The sequence below is a fragment of the Cornus florida genome, unplaced genomic scaffold (assembly GCF_030987335.1).
Source record: "Cornus florida cultivar Cherokee Brave unplaced genomic scaffold, ASM3098733v1 CherokeeBrave_3.0.0_Hap2_Chr09, whole genome shotgun sequence".
NCBI lineage: Eukaryota > Viridiplantae > Streptophyta > Magnoliopsida > Cornales > Cornaceae > Cornus > Cornus florida.
In genome coordinates, this window is record NW_026775579.1 from 53,126,463 (window position 1) to 53,141,884 (window position 15,422).

The window sequence follows — 15,422 nt, forward strand, 5'->3', positions numbered from 1 at the left end:
ATTCTAATTACCTCCTCTATTTTTAAAATTATTACAGTTACTTTTCCTCTAGCATCTAATATCAGCATTGATGATCTCCACACTAACGACATGTGTGGTTTTGTTAGTCCACGTAATTAGAAGAGAGGGACGTAATTGTAATAATTTAAATTATAAGGGGTAAGTATAATAAATTATAATTAGAGGGAGGTAAATATATAATTTACCCATACTAGAATCAAAATCAAGTTGATGGTTAATACTGTATACCCATTATTGCCTCACTCGATTCCAGTCTTCCAGACCCTTCTCGGGTAGTCGGTTCATATCTCCTTGTATCACGAAACTAAACATAGACGAACGCTAGAGAGAGAAGAAGAGGAAGTATAGAGAGAGAGAGCTTGAAATTATCAAATCGAGCCATCATCATGTTCAAGAAGCCAGTGGATGCCAAGGCACAACAGCGATTGTCAGGCGCAGACCGCAAGAAGTTGAAGAGAACAGTCAGAGAACGCTTCCGCAATGCCTCCGATTCCGATATCGACGCCTTGCTTCCCCCAAAGGTCTCATTCTCTTAGCTGTAACACTAATTATTCAATTTTAGAATTTCTTGTATTGAATTCGATTCAACTGTAGCTTTATTGAAATCAAAAACCCATTTTGGTTTTTTGACATTTTGGTTACCCAATTGTTCATTAAGATTGAGATTTCTCGAAATCATGAATATTTGTGTTGTTTTGCTTTCAGTGATTTGATGTTTCCTTTTAGAAATTGAATGGGCAGATTGAATTTTTGATGGGTTTTCCCAAACACGACTTTTTGAATGGTTAATTACACCATATAGCTCTGTAGGTTGTCCAATTACTGTCTACATGTGTTCATTTGGTGTTAACATTTTGCCTTAGACATTCACACACCAATCAGGATTTGAAAATTGTAAAGGAATAATTTATTGATGCCACAAATGCTTCGTGTTTGCAGTTATGGATTGAACTAAGAGATATATATATATATATATTTGAATTCTTGGTGCCTTGAACGATTTTTATTATCTGCTGATCTGTTTTCCTTCCTCTTTATTATGAATAATATTTTTTAGTCAGAAGTAGCAGTTGCGAAGTTCCCAAATAGAGTTCATGTGTACAGTTTGGAGGGTGGCTTTCCTATGTTTTTTGACATTGACGGGCGAGGCACAGAGATATTCCCCACAGGTACTTGACCCTTTATGTGTCTTTGTTCAATTTTTGTTATCTTCCTTTGCTATTTGTTTTGTTGGTATATTGCAAGTCTATGAAATTCCTTTATCAGGCATTTCATCTGTTATAACTGTACAGTTTACATGGTGCAATCTATTATAGTCTATATGTGATTAATGGGTAAGAGTACTTCACTTGGCTGGAGAATGAAGTTATCAATTGAGGGATTTCAAAACCGTTGATTACACTTGTTCTCAACTCATGTAATGTATAATAACCTAAGTTGACAGATTAGCTTAAGTTCAGTTTTGATTAATGTACTCAATATTATGTAGCTATGCCCAATCACACTATCATCTCACCCATAATCCTACTAAAAAATTTCAATCTTAGTGGAAAATATTCTCGTGATTTAAAAAATTGAGGATCTCAGTGTACTATGTTTTAGTGTCAATAAATTAAGATAGGTGTTCCAAACCTTCGGAAGACCAAATATTCCTGTAACCCAAATGCTCCCTCAGGGTCATAACGTTGCCACCCCTCACACGTCCGCGGCTCGCCTTCTCTCACTATATAGTGTATCCTATCCAATTGGAAACTATATTTTTTATATAGTCAGGCACCACCATGGTTTTAAATTGCGGCATCAGTTTATGTCATGATAATGGTTGGTTGCATCACCACCACCAGTGGAGATCCAACAGAATTTTGGGGCGGCACAGTGTTATATCTGGTAAAACAGGACCATTCATTTTGTGTACTTGATTAAGGTGTTTGTCACTTACAGTCTCATTTTCATTTAAAAGCAGCTGGTTACTGGTGACTTGCACAACTTTCGCATGGGAATGTGCTGTTAAGAGATGTGAGGTCGATTAATAATGACTAAGGTTTATGTTTATTTTGTTTGGACATGTATCAATTAAATGTTCACACTAGACTCACTAGAGTTCCTTGATATGAGAGTGACAGATTCAGAATGATATTTGCTGCAGAACGACATCGTGTGGCAGGGACAGAGCTAGAAATTTATTTCAGAAGGGGCATATTGAACATGATAAAATATATTTTTTTCCAACTAATAATGTATGAAGATGAGAAGCCAAAATATAGAAGTGCACTAACTGTGCAGTAATCAAGAATCAAATAACATGTTCTAATTTGCAAAAACTTGATGTAAAAAATTCAAAAACATAAAATACGGACATTAAGGATCTGTTTGGCAATAGTTTCTGTTTTGCATTTTTTTTTCATTTGAATTAGAAAAAATTGTATTTACTGTATTTACATTATATTGTCTTTTGGAAAATTATCATTATAGTTGTTTAGTTACAATAGCTAAAACAATTGATTTTTATTTTTTTTACTTTCAAATTTGAGTCTTTTATGGAACAAACATGATATTGTGCAAAATGTAACAAACATTACCAAATATGCTTTGTTCTTTTTCACTGATTTGGCAACAAAAAAATGAAACAAAACGGTTGCAAAATGCAAACAAGCCCTAAGTTTGTAAAATCTCAATAATTAATATAAAGAAGAAGAAGCAGAAAAAAAGAATAAAAGGAGAAAACAATTTACTCCTCATACATCATACATGAGTGCAAGAAAAAGAAATTTCAAGAAAAGAAAATAAGAAGAATAAGAAGAAGAAAAAAATAAAAAGAAAAGTAAAATGTAAGAACTTTGAAGGGGAATTATTTCAGTGAAGAAGAGTACAAAATAAAAGAAAGAAAGAAAGGATTAGTGAGATTTATTCAGAGAGATAATTAAGGGCAATTTTTGTAAAAGTTTACAAAATTACTTGTACAAAGTTTTTTTTTAAAAAAAATAGGGGCCAGCAGGTCTGCCCCTGAGCATAAGCTGGCTCCATCTCTGCCTTGTGGGTATCCTATATTTCAGTTTATTGTATCATATACATAGATCTGGTTGGTGAAAGATGCAAATTAGTAAGTTTTTTTTTTTTTGTCAGCCCTATCTGCATGTTCTTATGTTGGTGCTAGACCGTGTAGTTTGCGTTGAAGTTTTTCCAAGTTGAAGATATATGTTCTCGAGTTCTCAAGGACAACTCACTCGTACTTGTGGGTGGATGCCAGTAACATCTGAATCGAAGCATATACATTTTGTGCTGATAACATTCCAAACATATCATTTATGTTTAGTGTGGGAAACTAATGGCTTTTTTAAACCTTAACGTAAGCTATATGTTTATATTGATATAATCACTGTGATTTTGCAGTTTATGCTCTCTGGAAGGTCCCTAAACTCTTGCCTGCTTTTGTGCTGAAGGGGGGTGAGGTTTCTCGTTTTGTCATTGGAGGGGCTGATTTGATGTTCCCTGGTATCAGCATACCTGCAGAAGGTCTACAATCATTTTTAGCTGGGGAACCATGGGCTGTGAAAGTCCCTGGAAATCCATCTCCAATTGCGGTAAGCTTTTTAAAGTCATTACTGTTTTGTTTTTAGAATTGTTGCAACTGTCCAAATTAGATGAGACCTTTGGTGTTGTTTCATATTTGTTCAGGTTGGGATTACCACCATGAGTAGCACGGAAGCTTTGAAAGCTGGTTTGCGTGGAAAGGCTTTAAAAATATGTCACTACTACCGAGACTTACTTTGGTAAGTATAACAGGACTTTGATAGGGTTGTATGATTGTTAATTTAAGTAGAAATATGACTAATATGGTTTCTGTTTTGGAAATCGTCTGCTCAGGGAATCAGTTGAAGGTCATTATGTTCCAAATGCTGGTTTCTATGAAGATGTTGTCTTTGGAGATCCTTCTTTGGCATCTACTTGTCAGGCTTCTGATTCACGTGAAGGTGATGCTTTGATTCATCAACAGAATGGCAGTGACAACAAAGAAGTGGGGGAGGCTATTATTGTCACAGATGCACATTCTGATATAGATCCTGTTTCCACACAACAAATTGATTTTAAAGACGACAGTGCTGAACAAGTAACTGCGGATATGGGTGATTTGAAGGTGACAGAAAATGCATCAACTGATGAATTAACTGTTGAGGAGCAGCATACTTTATCCACTGAGGATGTGGATGCACTTCTGGACAAATGCCTTTTACAAGCCTTGCACACCACGATTAAAGATAAAGACCTTCCAATGCCTGGAAGTACATTATGGTAAGATAAATATTCTAATCTGAATTCTCTCTCTCCTCCGCTCTCTTGTTTGACCGATTTTTAGTGTGCAAAGCACCTCCAGACTATTTCAGTTGAAATGAACATCATATGTTACTATTTATGAACTTGTGCTGACATGCATATGAAGTTGAATCGAGAAGATCGAATTATAGACATATGGATACACTATGGAATTAGCCACGTGCAGCAAAAATAGTCATCTTTGAGAAGTTGAAAGAACCTAAAAGAATAGGATGTTTCATTTAAAATAAAGGCACTTACATACTTGTAAGTATCTTTTTCGGAAGTTTGATCAATGGTGATGTACCGGGTTGTTCTAGAGTGCTTGCTAGGTGATGTAGGCATGGTGATCAGATTCCTATTTTTATACATCCTTGTGGTCGTGTTCCTGTTATGTTGATTCCCACCTGAAGAAGTTGATATAATCCTTGTTTTTATGTGGGGGAGGATCGGAATTCTTTTCTCCAAGTTGTTTATACTGATTTCTTTTTATTGGGGAAGGAAGATAGTTTTTAGCTCAAAACTTGTCTTCCATTTGTTTCAGTTTCTTGGTTAAAAATTGACATGAGCAGAAATTTTCTTTTGCTGCCATACATATTCTGGAGAAGTTAATTATGGTAATTATTATCATGAATTTTTTGTTTGAAGGGATAAATAATTCAGCATTCAGTGGCAACTGAAGAGCTCCTGGTTCTTTTGTGACAAATTATGGCACGACATATTAATAAATTCTGAGAATTTTGAAAATCACAAGTATATAAAACCTATAATGTCACCCTCCACTCCCTTCCTTCCTGACTGATGCATTGTTGGTTTTGGAAAATTAGAGAGATATTTCTAGTTTTCTGTTTATTTAGGTGGTTTGCTGAGTAGCAAGGTATGATAAGATTTATGCTTTGGAAGGACTGAGGGAGGGAGAAGTGAAGGAAAAAATAATAGTACTACAGATGTTGGAGTGGTCTTCAGCTTTTGTGAACCAAGTTTTAGATCAGAAATTGTCTTGAATCTTGACAGCGTAAAATAGGAACACTATTTCGTATCAAATTACATTAAAGTATAGAAGAAAATATGTTTAAGTCTAAAGGCAGCTATTTTTCACAAAGAATGCTGGAAGTTTGGTCTATACCTATCTAAAACCCTTCTGGCGGTGGAAATTAAGTACTCAGCTAGTCAAGCTGCATCAGGTATACGCTTTTCTTTTGAGTTTTTGTGAGATTTAGTTTGAATGTAAGTGATAGCCCTTCTTGTGAGTTGTGTGTACATGAGTTTTGCCCCATTTTTGGTGCCCGTAGTGGAATTTTTATCCAGAAGTACCTCTATTTTTTTTTTTTTTTTTTTTGTTACAGAAATTTTCATCTTTATTTTTCTACACTTTCTAACAATTTTTTTTTGGTGCTGTTGCAGGTCAAGTCATGTGTTACCTTGTAGGCCTTCAGGCATCACGATAGATATTAAAAAATCATCATTCAAGAAATTGTCAAAGTGGTTACAATCTAAATCAACTGCGGGATTGGTATGTTTTTTAATTCTTTCTATAAACAAATATGGAGAGAAAAAAGTATATTGCCATATGTTTAAATTGTTTACAAGGTATTTCTTAAATAGAATTACAGGGAGATAAATTAGGAAACTAACAACTGTACACCAGCTAATCTCCCTAATTTCTAGCAGTTGACAAAATCTCTTTCTGTCTATATTTACGCGCCTATTCTACTCCTAAAATCCAGTGCAATAACCACCAAATATTCTCCTTTCCAACACTTTCTAAAGTCCTTGTAGTAAATTTTCTTAAATGCAACAAACATTTGCACCCTGTATTGTTTGAATATTTAGAAAAATTGTAAAAGCAACTGAAAAGCGGATAATGTAATTGTAATTGTTGTTGTAGAGCAGTCTTCCTGTTTCCTGACTGATGTTACAGTACTTGATGCTTATCTTTTGGTGCTGTTTGGGGTGGTGCTTCTTAATCTCCCAAAAGTACATTGTTTCGTCCTCTAATTTTGAAAATTTTCAGTGATTACTAGAAGGCTCATAATATTGCTTCTTGTTGCTGTAATGAACTGTGGCTGACTATTCAACAATTCGATGGGCATATTTATTTATTTTATTTATACTATTGAAGGCATGCTCTCAATGCATGTGAAGAGGTTTTTTAACTTTTAGAAACTTGTGGCAATGCTTTCTATTCATAAAATATGTAGAAGCTCTAGAAAGGATGAAGAAAGGAAAAAGATCTACTATGATATAAATGTATTGAGTGAATTGATTTAAAATGTAGGCCGAGCTGTCCTATATTTTGAGGTGTCAGTATATTTTCTTTTTCGTCTCAAAGGATGCCTGATTACTTTATTTTTTTTCATGTTCATATGGGTCCTAACAAAAGTTTTACATCGACTGTCAAGCTACCTAATGCAACTCTTCCTTTTTCCTGGCTTAGGACTGACTGTGTTACTGTAAAATAAGGCACTAAACTTGGCACAGGCAGGTTTTATTTTTATTTATTTATTTTTAATAGTTTTGTGTGATAGAAAGAGTTTGGTAAATAACAAGAGAGTTATTTAAGACATTGCATTAATGTTTCACCTGTAGTTGCAAAAATCTTACGTTGTATACGGTGGAGGATACATGATTGTGAACCAAGCAGAGCTGTTTATGAACAGAACCTCCTATTCATCTAACTACATTGGGTAATTGTTGGCACTTTTTGTCTGGGAATGAACCAAATTTATGGGATTTTTCTCTTTCTTTGCTTTACACTACTAGAGATTCTCTTATAATTATTTATTATTCTCTTTTCTCTATCTTTAATGGTTTCCTCATTCCATTTTAATAGATGATATTTCTTGTGTGAAAGTGCTGTTTTCTCTTTTGTTATCTCTTGTGTGAAAGTGCTGTTTTCTCTTTTGTTATCATTGACATGGTATGACAATGTGTTTATTATGAATTGGCATAACTAATAGATGTTGTGGATAATTTATTCTTGCAATGATGTACTTATCAAAAAAAAAATTTATTCTTGCTATGATGTGATGTATTCTGACGTTGATAATTGTTATCTTTTGTTTCGAGCACTGTAGGACTATTCTCTGTTTTTGTGGATGGAGTAATTGACCAGACAAGTTTTATTTTATGTTACATGGACTCGAGTGCGCGTGTCGTGTGCAAGTATGTACCCACGCATTGGACATGTCAAATCTTCAAACAAAATGACACATGGACGCTTCTACATATTCATATATATATATATATATATATATATATATATATATATATTTTTTTTTTCTAGAGAAAAATAATGTCTTTATTTAACATAGTGATATAGGAATTTTAATCATTTTGAAGCAATAATATAATAAAATTGATTTGTTGGACAAGTTTTTTAGGTGCATTTCCACCCAGAAGTGTCGGACACATAAACCATACCCATGTCCAAGCAATTTGTGTCCAACATGGATACTTCCACCTACTTTTGAAGAGTCCGTGTAACATAACATCTGTCTTTTTTCCTGGAAAACATGTTTCTTCCTACTTGATGCTGGAGAATTTAAGAATGTGATGCTTGTTTTTCTTGCTTTGTATATGTATACAGGTTTTCTTATTTTCATTTCTATTTTTCCTGTTTATTTTATGGCGGTGAACAGATTTCAGTAAAAGAAGATAAGCATAAGAAAGAGATTACACTAGTTTCTGTCAACCGTGTTCATCCGGATTTCACATCCTTCAAGCCCGAGAAACGGAAAGTGGAGAAAAATGAGCAAACCACTGATCGTGCTGCCAGTGAAGGTCGGTCACATAAAGTACTGGAAGTGGAAGAGATATATAAACCTAGTGTGCATGTCAAACACATTTTCTCTTCTGTAGGAGCTGATACAGCTAAACTATATAGTGCCTCAGAAGCCAGTGATATTGTGTTCAGCTACATTGAGAAAGAAAATCTGGTTAAACCGACAGACAAGTCCCAAGTGGTATTGGATCCAATATTATGTGATGCCTTGTTTAAAGGAGCCATCAAAAAGGGAACAACTTACCCAACTCATATTCATAAGAAGGATTTAGGACCTACATTTATAAACCGGATGCAGGCGCATCATAGAGTGAGAAGAGGAAGTGAGTCAGTTGTTTGCAAAGGTGCCCTGAAAACAATTCAAATAATGACTGAACGACGGCAAGGGAACAAGAAAGTGACAAAACTCACTGGGTTGGAATCATTTCTGTTGGATGCTGAGGCATTGGCATCAGAGCTACAGAAAAAGTTTGCTTGTAGTACAACAGTGGCTGAATTACCAGGTATGCCATCATACCAGGCCTTTGATGCGATATATCTTGTTTGTTGGTTTTTATCCAAAAACGGGTAAATTTATTGTTTTCATTTAGAAATATGCTTCTATATTCCCAATATATATGGCTAAGATAGGGGTTACTTTGTCAATATTGTATTTGGTACAATATTGGTTAATGTTTACTTGCATATTTTTCCTTCTATGTCAGTCAAAGCTATTTATTGTAGGACTTTCTTTTCATTTTGTTTATTTTATTATTATTGTCGAGGAATATGTTCGTTTGCCTTCTTTTTGGATTCAATACCATGTGCCATTTATCAAATGGAATTTCTGGGGGTATTTGATTCTATTAGATTTATTTCGATCCATTAGTACAATATTGTTTTAATGCCCAAGAAGGTGCTAACTATCAAGTTGTTATGGTTCATTTCCAGGAATCATGTTATTGGAGGCAATTTAGTTATATTTACTTCGATTTCTGATATGGCTGCAATTGATTCAAACCAATCTAAGTAGGGTTATGTTCGAGCTCGCCTCAGTCATGTAGACATAGTGTTCAAGCTCGGCTCAATCTTGGCTCGAGCTCCCGTATGAGTGTCCAAGGTCGGCTTGTCCATGTTTGCAATTGTTTGAGCTCGGCTCGATAGCTTGATAAGACCCAAAACTTAGAACAACATTTGCAGTTGCAAGTTTCTATTGTATACGTGTGTGTCTATATATATATATAGAGAGAGAGAGAGAGTGATAATATATACCTGGTACATGAAATCGCAACCATTCTCCACCCAACTTCCGATCTTCGGCTTAATGTTCAACCTACACTTTGATTCTTCCATCCAGTATGAGAAACAATGGAGATGAGAGATTAGGGAGAAATACGACTGAGAGAGAGAGATAGAGGGAAAGAGCGAAAAAAACCCGTGTATTTTCAGCCATGGTAGTACCATCGCTGGGGGTGCTGTTGCAGAGTTGCTGCTGCTTTCTTCATGGGATGCGGCAGTTAGGGTTGGGGAAGATATGGTGTGAGAGAGTTGTGTAGTGTTTAAATGAATGGGTTGGAAACATGGGCTTGGAATTTTTGTTGGGTTGATATTATAAGTGTTGTGACAAACACAACGATCTCAAGATAAAATCAAGAATCACGAAAGAAAAGTAAACACACCACACAAAGAACACAAAGATTTATACGTGGTTCGGCAACAACCTACGTCTACAGTTGAGATCCGGGGAAAGTCTTCACTATGTGTAAAATCGGAGATTACAAGTTTTCAGCCCCTCACTTTGTTTCTGTACGAATTTCAAAGTCTTTCTCTTTCCACACTCCAAACCCTAAGCGCCTTTATATATCGGGTAATAAGAGACTAATTAGGGTCCACGACCCATGAGCAAAAAACGGGTCAAAAATTTTCCTCGGGGTCAAGCCCCCGAACCTCCAATGGGTCGTCAGGTCATAAGTTGGTCGCAACGCGACCCGGCACCAAATTCGGGCCACAACATCACAATAAGTATTATTGAATTGGGTTGGATAGAAATGGGCTCTACTTCTTAGTTAAAATTGAAAAAATAATGGACCTAAACTATTGAATATATGTGTGTATATTTACGAGCCCAGTAATGAGCACGTTCACGAATGTGTTCGTGAACTAACTTGCCGAATTGAAGGGTGTTCGGGATTGGCTCGTACCGCTCGTTTATTAATCAAACATCCAAATCTTGTTCGGGCTCGGTTCTTTTTGTTAAATAAATGAACACGAGCCGAGCTTTTAGCAAACGAGCCGGAGCTGTTCGCCAACAGCTCGGTTCGTTTGCAGCCCTAATTGCTGATTCACAAATGTAAGATAATTGTTTCTATTAATTTGGGCATTAAGAGACAAAGGAGCCAGCTTGAAATGCATACCAACGTGAAAATTGCAGAAATCAAACTGCTGGAGAAAGATTTCGGCTGCATGTGTAGTCCAGAAGTGTAAAAGGAGCCTCTTTCTCATTATTTTAACTGTACAAAACACATGAACAGCAGTGGTAAAAGGTACCATAAAGCCTGAGTGTTGGTTCTATACACATGGGGAGTTGGGACACGAACTTCCAAGTCCAGCAATTTTAATTAGTAGCATGAACAATGGAAAACAACTCCTGATTGAGCAAGATGTTGGGAATTATGTTGACATTGTCGATGCTAAATCTACTTTTGATGAATTCCCTGGATGTGTAGATGATGAAGGTGAGAGATTAATGGATCCAAGATTTGACAACGAAGAAAAGGAGCATGACGAAGGAATTTATTTATTGAATAATGATGTCGAGTTACTTAACGAGAGAAGAAAATCAGGTAATGCGAAGACAACAGTGAATCTGAGATTAGAATGGACAAAGGAGCAAGGAGAAAGAATAGAAATCTGATGCAGTCCAACACAAAAAGAAATTCTCAAAAATTGAAGAAGCTGTCATTAAAGATAGGACCACTAAAAATAATGGATGGAAAACCATGTTTGTGATTTGATGGATCTTGGTAAATTTGCTGCAAACACGAGGGAGTTTTCGTCAAGGAAGAGGGATTGATGCAGATAATCTTATGGTTCCTATCAGTGTATCTTACCATTTGATGAAGAAATCAATGTTCATCCATGTTTCTATAGAGGTCTTGCAGTATCAATCAATGTTTGAAATTATTATGTGATAGCTTAGGGAATGGTAAAGATATTATTATTTTTTCCATTGGCAAGAAACACATCCACTTTTGCCCCTTTGGGGACCCTCGACCTTCTAGTTTGGAAGGCAAGGAAGTACAACTACGCTACAAGGCCCTTGGTAAGATGTTATTAATTTGTTATGGGAATTCAAATAGTCTTCTAGGGAAAATCAGGGTGATAGTTGTTATTTTATAAGAGGAACAGCCCCCTTCTCTACTTTAACAAGTCTTGACCAATACAAATTCAATCTTTTTAGAGATCTAGGCTTCAGAGGTGATCGGAGTACCAGTCATACTTACAGATTTACAACTTTAAATGGACTACTTTTTAACACACTGTGCTTCACTATCTGATTGTCTGTCATATGATAGCAATCAAAGTACTCTTCTGTGGAACCAAACTAGCTGGAATACAGTAGGATCAATCCACCCTTCAAAATCTGAACCTTTATATATGTTGATCTCTCCAGCCACATTACATGGATCATGCCAACTTTTTTCGACAAATTTCTTGTCCAAACAAGCATGGGATCTTGTGGTGCTTCACAGCCTTGGGCACACTGGTCTCCTTTTGTGAAGGATTTGCACGCTAGTATTTTGGTTAGTCCTCTTGCTTCTCATTGTTCTTACCATTATTGTTACTCCTGGAATTGTCTCCTTAAGGGCAGATGCTCCACCATTATTGAGTCAAAGGGTTCGCTTTTTAAATTTCTTAATCTTATATTAAACTATTCAAGATGCTCTGTGATTCAAAAAAGAATCTCATCTTGTTGATGATTGGGCAATGTCCTTCTAAATGATCTCACAAATGGGTAGATATGATTCAGAATTCGTTCTGTTACCAGACACTTATGGGTTCTTCTCGTGTGCTATGTTTGAGTGATTGATGAATGGATGGATTTGGCCTGTCCACCAAGGTTTTAAGATAAACATTAAACAACATCTGGTTTACTTGTCAAGCTTTAAGGTGCATAAAAATTGTAGAAAAAGGAAGAAGAAAAGGCTGAATAAGAAGCTAGGTGTCACACCTGGGGTCGTTTAGACATAACACCTAAGGTTGAATTGCATCATGCAATCCAAAAAATTCATAATTGCTAAAGAACTACACTAGAACTTGTTATCCATTGAATTCAAAGCATTGCTTAACTATATATAGACTTCCAGGTAGCCTATCTCTAATTAGACCTAGACTATATATATAGAAACATGAAGACTTTGATTAGTAGAATCCATGTGAACTTACCAAAGTCCACAAATGATTACCTAATTCCATAATTTGACCCTGATGGCGTTGTATGGGCTACAACTACAGTAATGTTCTGCAGATCTTGAAATTACAAAAAAGTACTCTTGATTGTCTCCTTAAACTTGATGCAACACAAATAAAACTGTATCAGTAACCAACTAACTTAGATAAAACATAAATTGAGACTTGACTCGAATTCAAATTTGATTAACTGCTGTCGCAAGTCTGAGATAAAACATAAATTGAGACTTGACTCGAATTCAAATTTGATTAACTGATGTCGCAAGTGGCCCTTATTTTAAAATTGAACCAATTTTTAAGTTCTCCCAAACGTCTAATTTTTTCATTATTTTATGTTATTTATTATTATTTTCCCTCTTTGTTGAGCTTCTTTTGAATTGCATCATCGAGGGTCCGGCCATAATTGTAAAAGGTTTTGGGTAACTTGATGGTAGATAGACAATCAAAATGCTATACTCGTATTAAGTCAGAACTCAGAAGTATGCTCAAAGATGGGAAACCAACAAGAAATTTCATGTTTAAGAAACATATAGAAGACTTATCTACTTGTATCTTTCTGGAATGAGTGCATAGGTAAGGCCGTAAGTGTCATAATCATATAATTAGGACTAGATCAATGATCTTAATGTATACATTTTGGGTTCACTTTTGTGTTGGAAAGGGTTATGGGATGTGCATGTCATGGTACATGGTGTATTTGATGCATTTGATGAGTCAAAAAATGCAATCTTGCTTGTGCAGTTTGTGTGGTGGTTCAACATTGACTTAATAATTATATTTTTATGTAGCATGTGGTGAATCAGAATGAGTTGGTATTAACTTTCAGCGATTTACAGGCTAAATTTGGTCTTCGATTTAGATAGGGTAGCCAAATGGGCTTAGATTTACAACTATAAACTGGAAATTTGGCTAGAACAGGTAAAATTGGAAATGATCCAGAAAGTAGTTAGCAATTATACCGATTCAGCCAAGATTTGCAAATGTGACTGGGAAATTAGTGGAATTTTGTTAATCTTTTCGAAATAGTTTATAGAAGTTGAAAATTTGGGCTGAGTTTAGCAGTGAATTTAGTAGTATGGTCTACGTCGAATTTAGTTAAAAGATGATGTTTCTTTTTGACTAGTATAAGAATAATAGTTTTTCCTAATAAGTCCTTAATTGTTTTTGGTAGTATAATTTATCCTTGTTGACTGCCTGGGATACTTAATGAATCTTGCCCATATGAATCGCCGATGATTAAATGCATGGTAATGGTTGAGATGTTTTTGCTGATTGCTATGGTTGCATCATATTGAACTCGTTGAAATTGAATCTATCAGTTAATGTGTTGGTACACACAGCCGTGAATTTTCTTATCTCTTGCATTTTCCCCTATTCCTTTGTTTCTCAGGTAAGAAGGGGCATGAAGTTCTGGTTCAAGGAGGTGTGATCGACGACCTTGGTAGACATTTAGTTGAACATTATGGAATTCCAAAGAGATACATTGAAGTTCTTGATAAAACTAAGAGATGAGAATTGAGGTCAGTTTTATGCATCACTCTTGTGACTCATCATTCATCAACTGTTGCTTTCGAGCCTCGCAATTGGGTAAGATGGAAGTTAGAATTAGTCTGGAGGTAGCTGCAACAAGTGAGTATTTGTGTGGTACTAGGTGTCTACTTTAGCAACATCGATATCTTTGCACGTGACATACAATTAAGTTCGCCCTGGTTGCAAGTTCCTGGTCTTACTCTCTAAACAATGCTGGTTAAAGAACACATTAACTCTTTGGATGTGTACTCTAGGATTATGGTCCTGTGGTAGTCGTGATTTGGATTCCATAAAAAGCGTGTGGTGGATATGCATGTACGCCTTTGATTGCTTTGTTCTGAGTTTTGTCTTTTATTAACTTTCATTTTATTTTTTTATTTTATTAAATCTAATATGGGAAAGAAATTAAGTTTTTGTAATGTTACGGTAGTGAGTATTGTTTGTGCTGCTGTAGCAACTTTTTCTTTTGATATGGTAGTGCACAACTATTCGTGCTTTTGTTGTCGCATTCTACCCTGTAGGTTTAAGTATATACATACTATAGAAGTCCAACGGAAATGTGAGAATTTTGTCAGAAATAATGCTTACACGATAATGAGTTTCAATGCTCAAACAGTAAAAGATTTTGGGGCCTGAAAGTTAGCTTGTAGGCTTGGTTGTCTAGGTTTTATAAGCATGATTATTATTATCCTCCTCTTGTTCCTCATTAATTCCTCTGCCATTTGACTTTGCTCTCCTGGTGACGGGCCGCATCAAGCATACAAACAGATTCAAGTATTACTATATCTGCCTCTACCAATTCTCCATTATCACTGGATCATTTCACTAGTTCTAATAACATCTCATATTTCATTGTTACAGACCCAATTTTAATAATTCTCTTAAGATGATTTGTGATCATTGCATTTTATTTAGGGCTGAATCTCCAAGATTGTTTGATATGATTTGTATCATGTGCAGTGGTGATGAAATTTAATGAAACAGGAAAGAAGGGGCGACAACGCAAACAATAAAATTCGGATCTCGTTCAAGGCGGAACCAACACGAGAGGTCGAATGATTTAAAGAGTTACGATACGAAGTCTTAAATTGCTCTCGTGTTGCTAGGCTAGAAATATATTAAGAGTAATTTAATCTTGTGAATTTGATAATTTTCAGTTTTGAGCTGTAGAGTGGGATGTACTGTTTTGAGATGTTTTTGTAGTCTCTTATTTATAATTGAGTCAGATTTACTGATGTGTGTAGTGGGGTTCAAGTAATTGTCCAATTCTTGGTTTTACTTGGCTTCCAGGATTTTGACAGCATTTTGTTAGAAAGCACAAAGGGAA

At 35.6% G+C, this 15,422-nt stretch overlaps 1 protein-coding gene across 1 annotated transcript; it reads left to right on the forward strand.

The window, feature by feature from the left end:
• The first annotated feature begins 262 nt into the window (after window positions 1–262).
• On the forward strand, window positions 263–15,330 carry LOC132273942 (uncharacterized). Its single transcript, XM_059775054.1, has 9 exons — window positions 263–542; window positions 1,079–1,190; window positions 3,412–3,602; window positions 3,697–3,791; window positions 3,886–4,311; window positions 5,737–5,845; window positions 7,974–8,619; window positions 13,956–14,085; window positions 15,056–15,330. The coding sequence occupies exons 1-8, from the start codon at window positions 408–410 to the stop codon at window positions 14,075–14,077; spliced, it is 1,836 nt and encodes a 611-aa protein (XP_059631037.1). The 5' UTR covers window positions 263–407; the 3' UTR covers window positions 14,078–14,085; window positions 15,056–15,330.
• The last annotated feature ends 92 nt before the right edge of the window (window positions 15,331–15,422 follow it).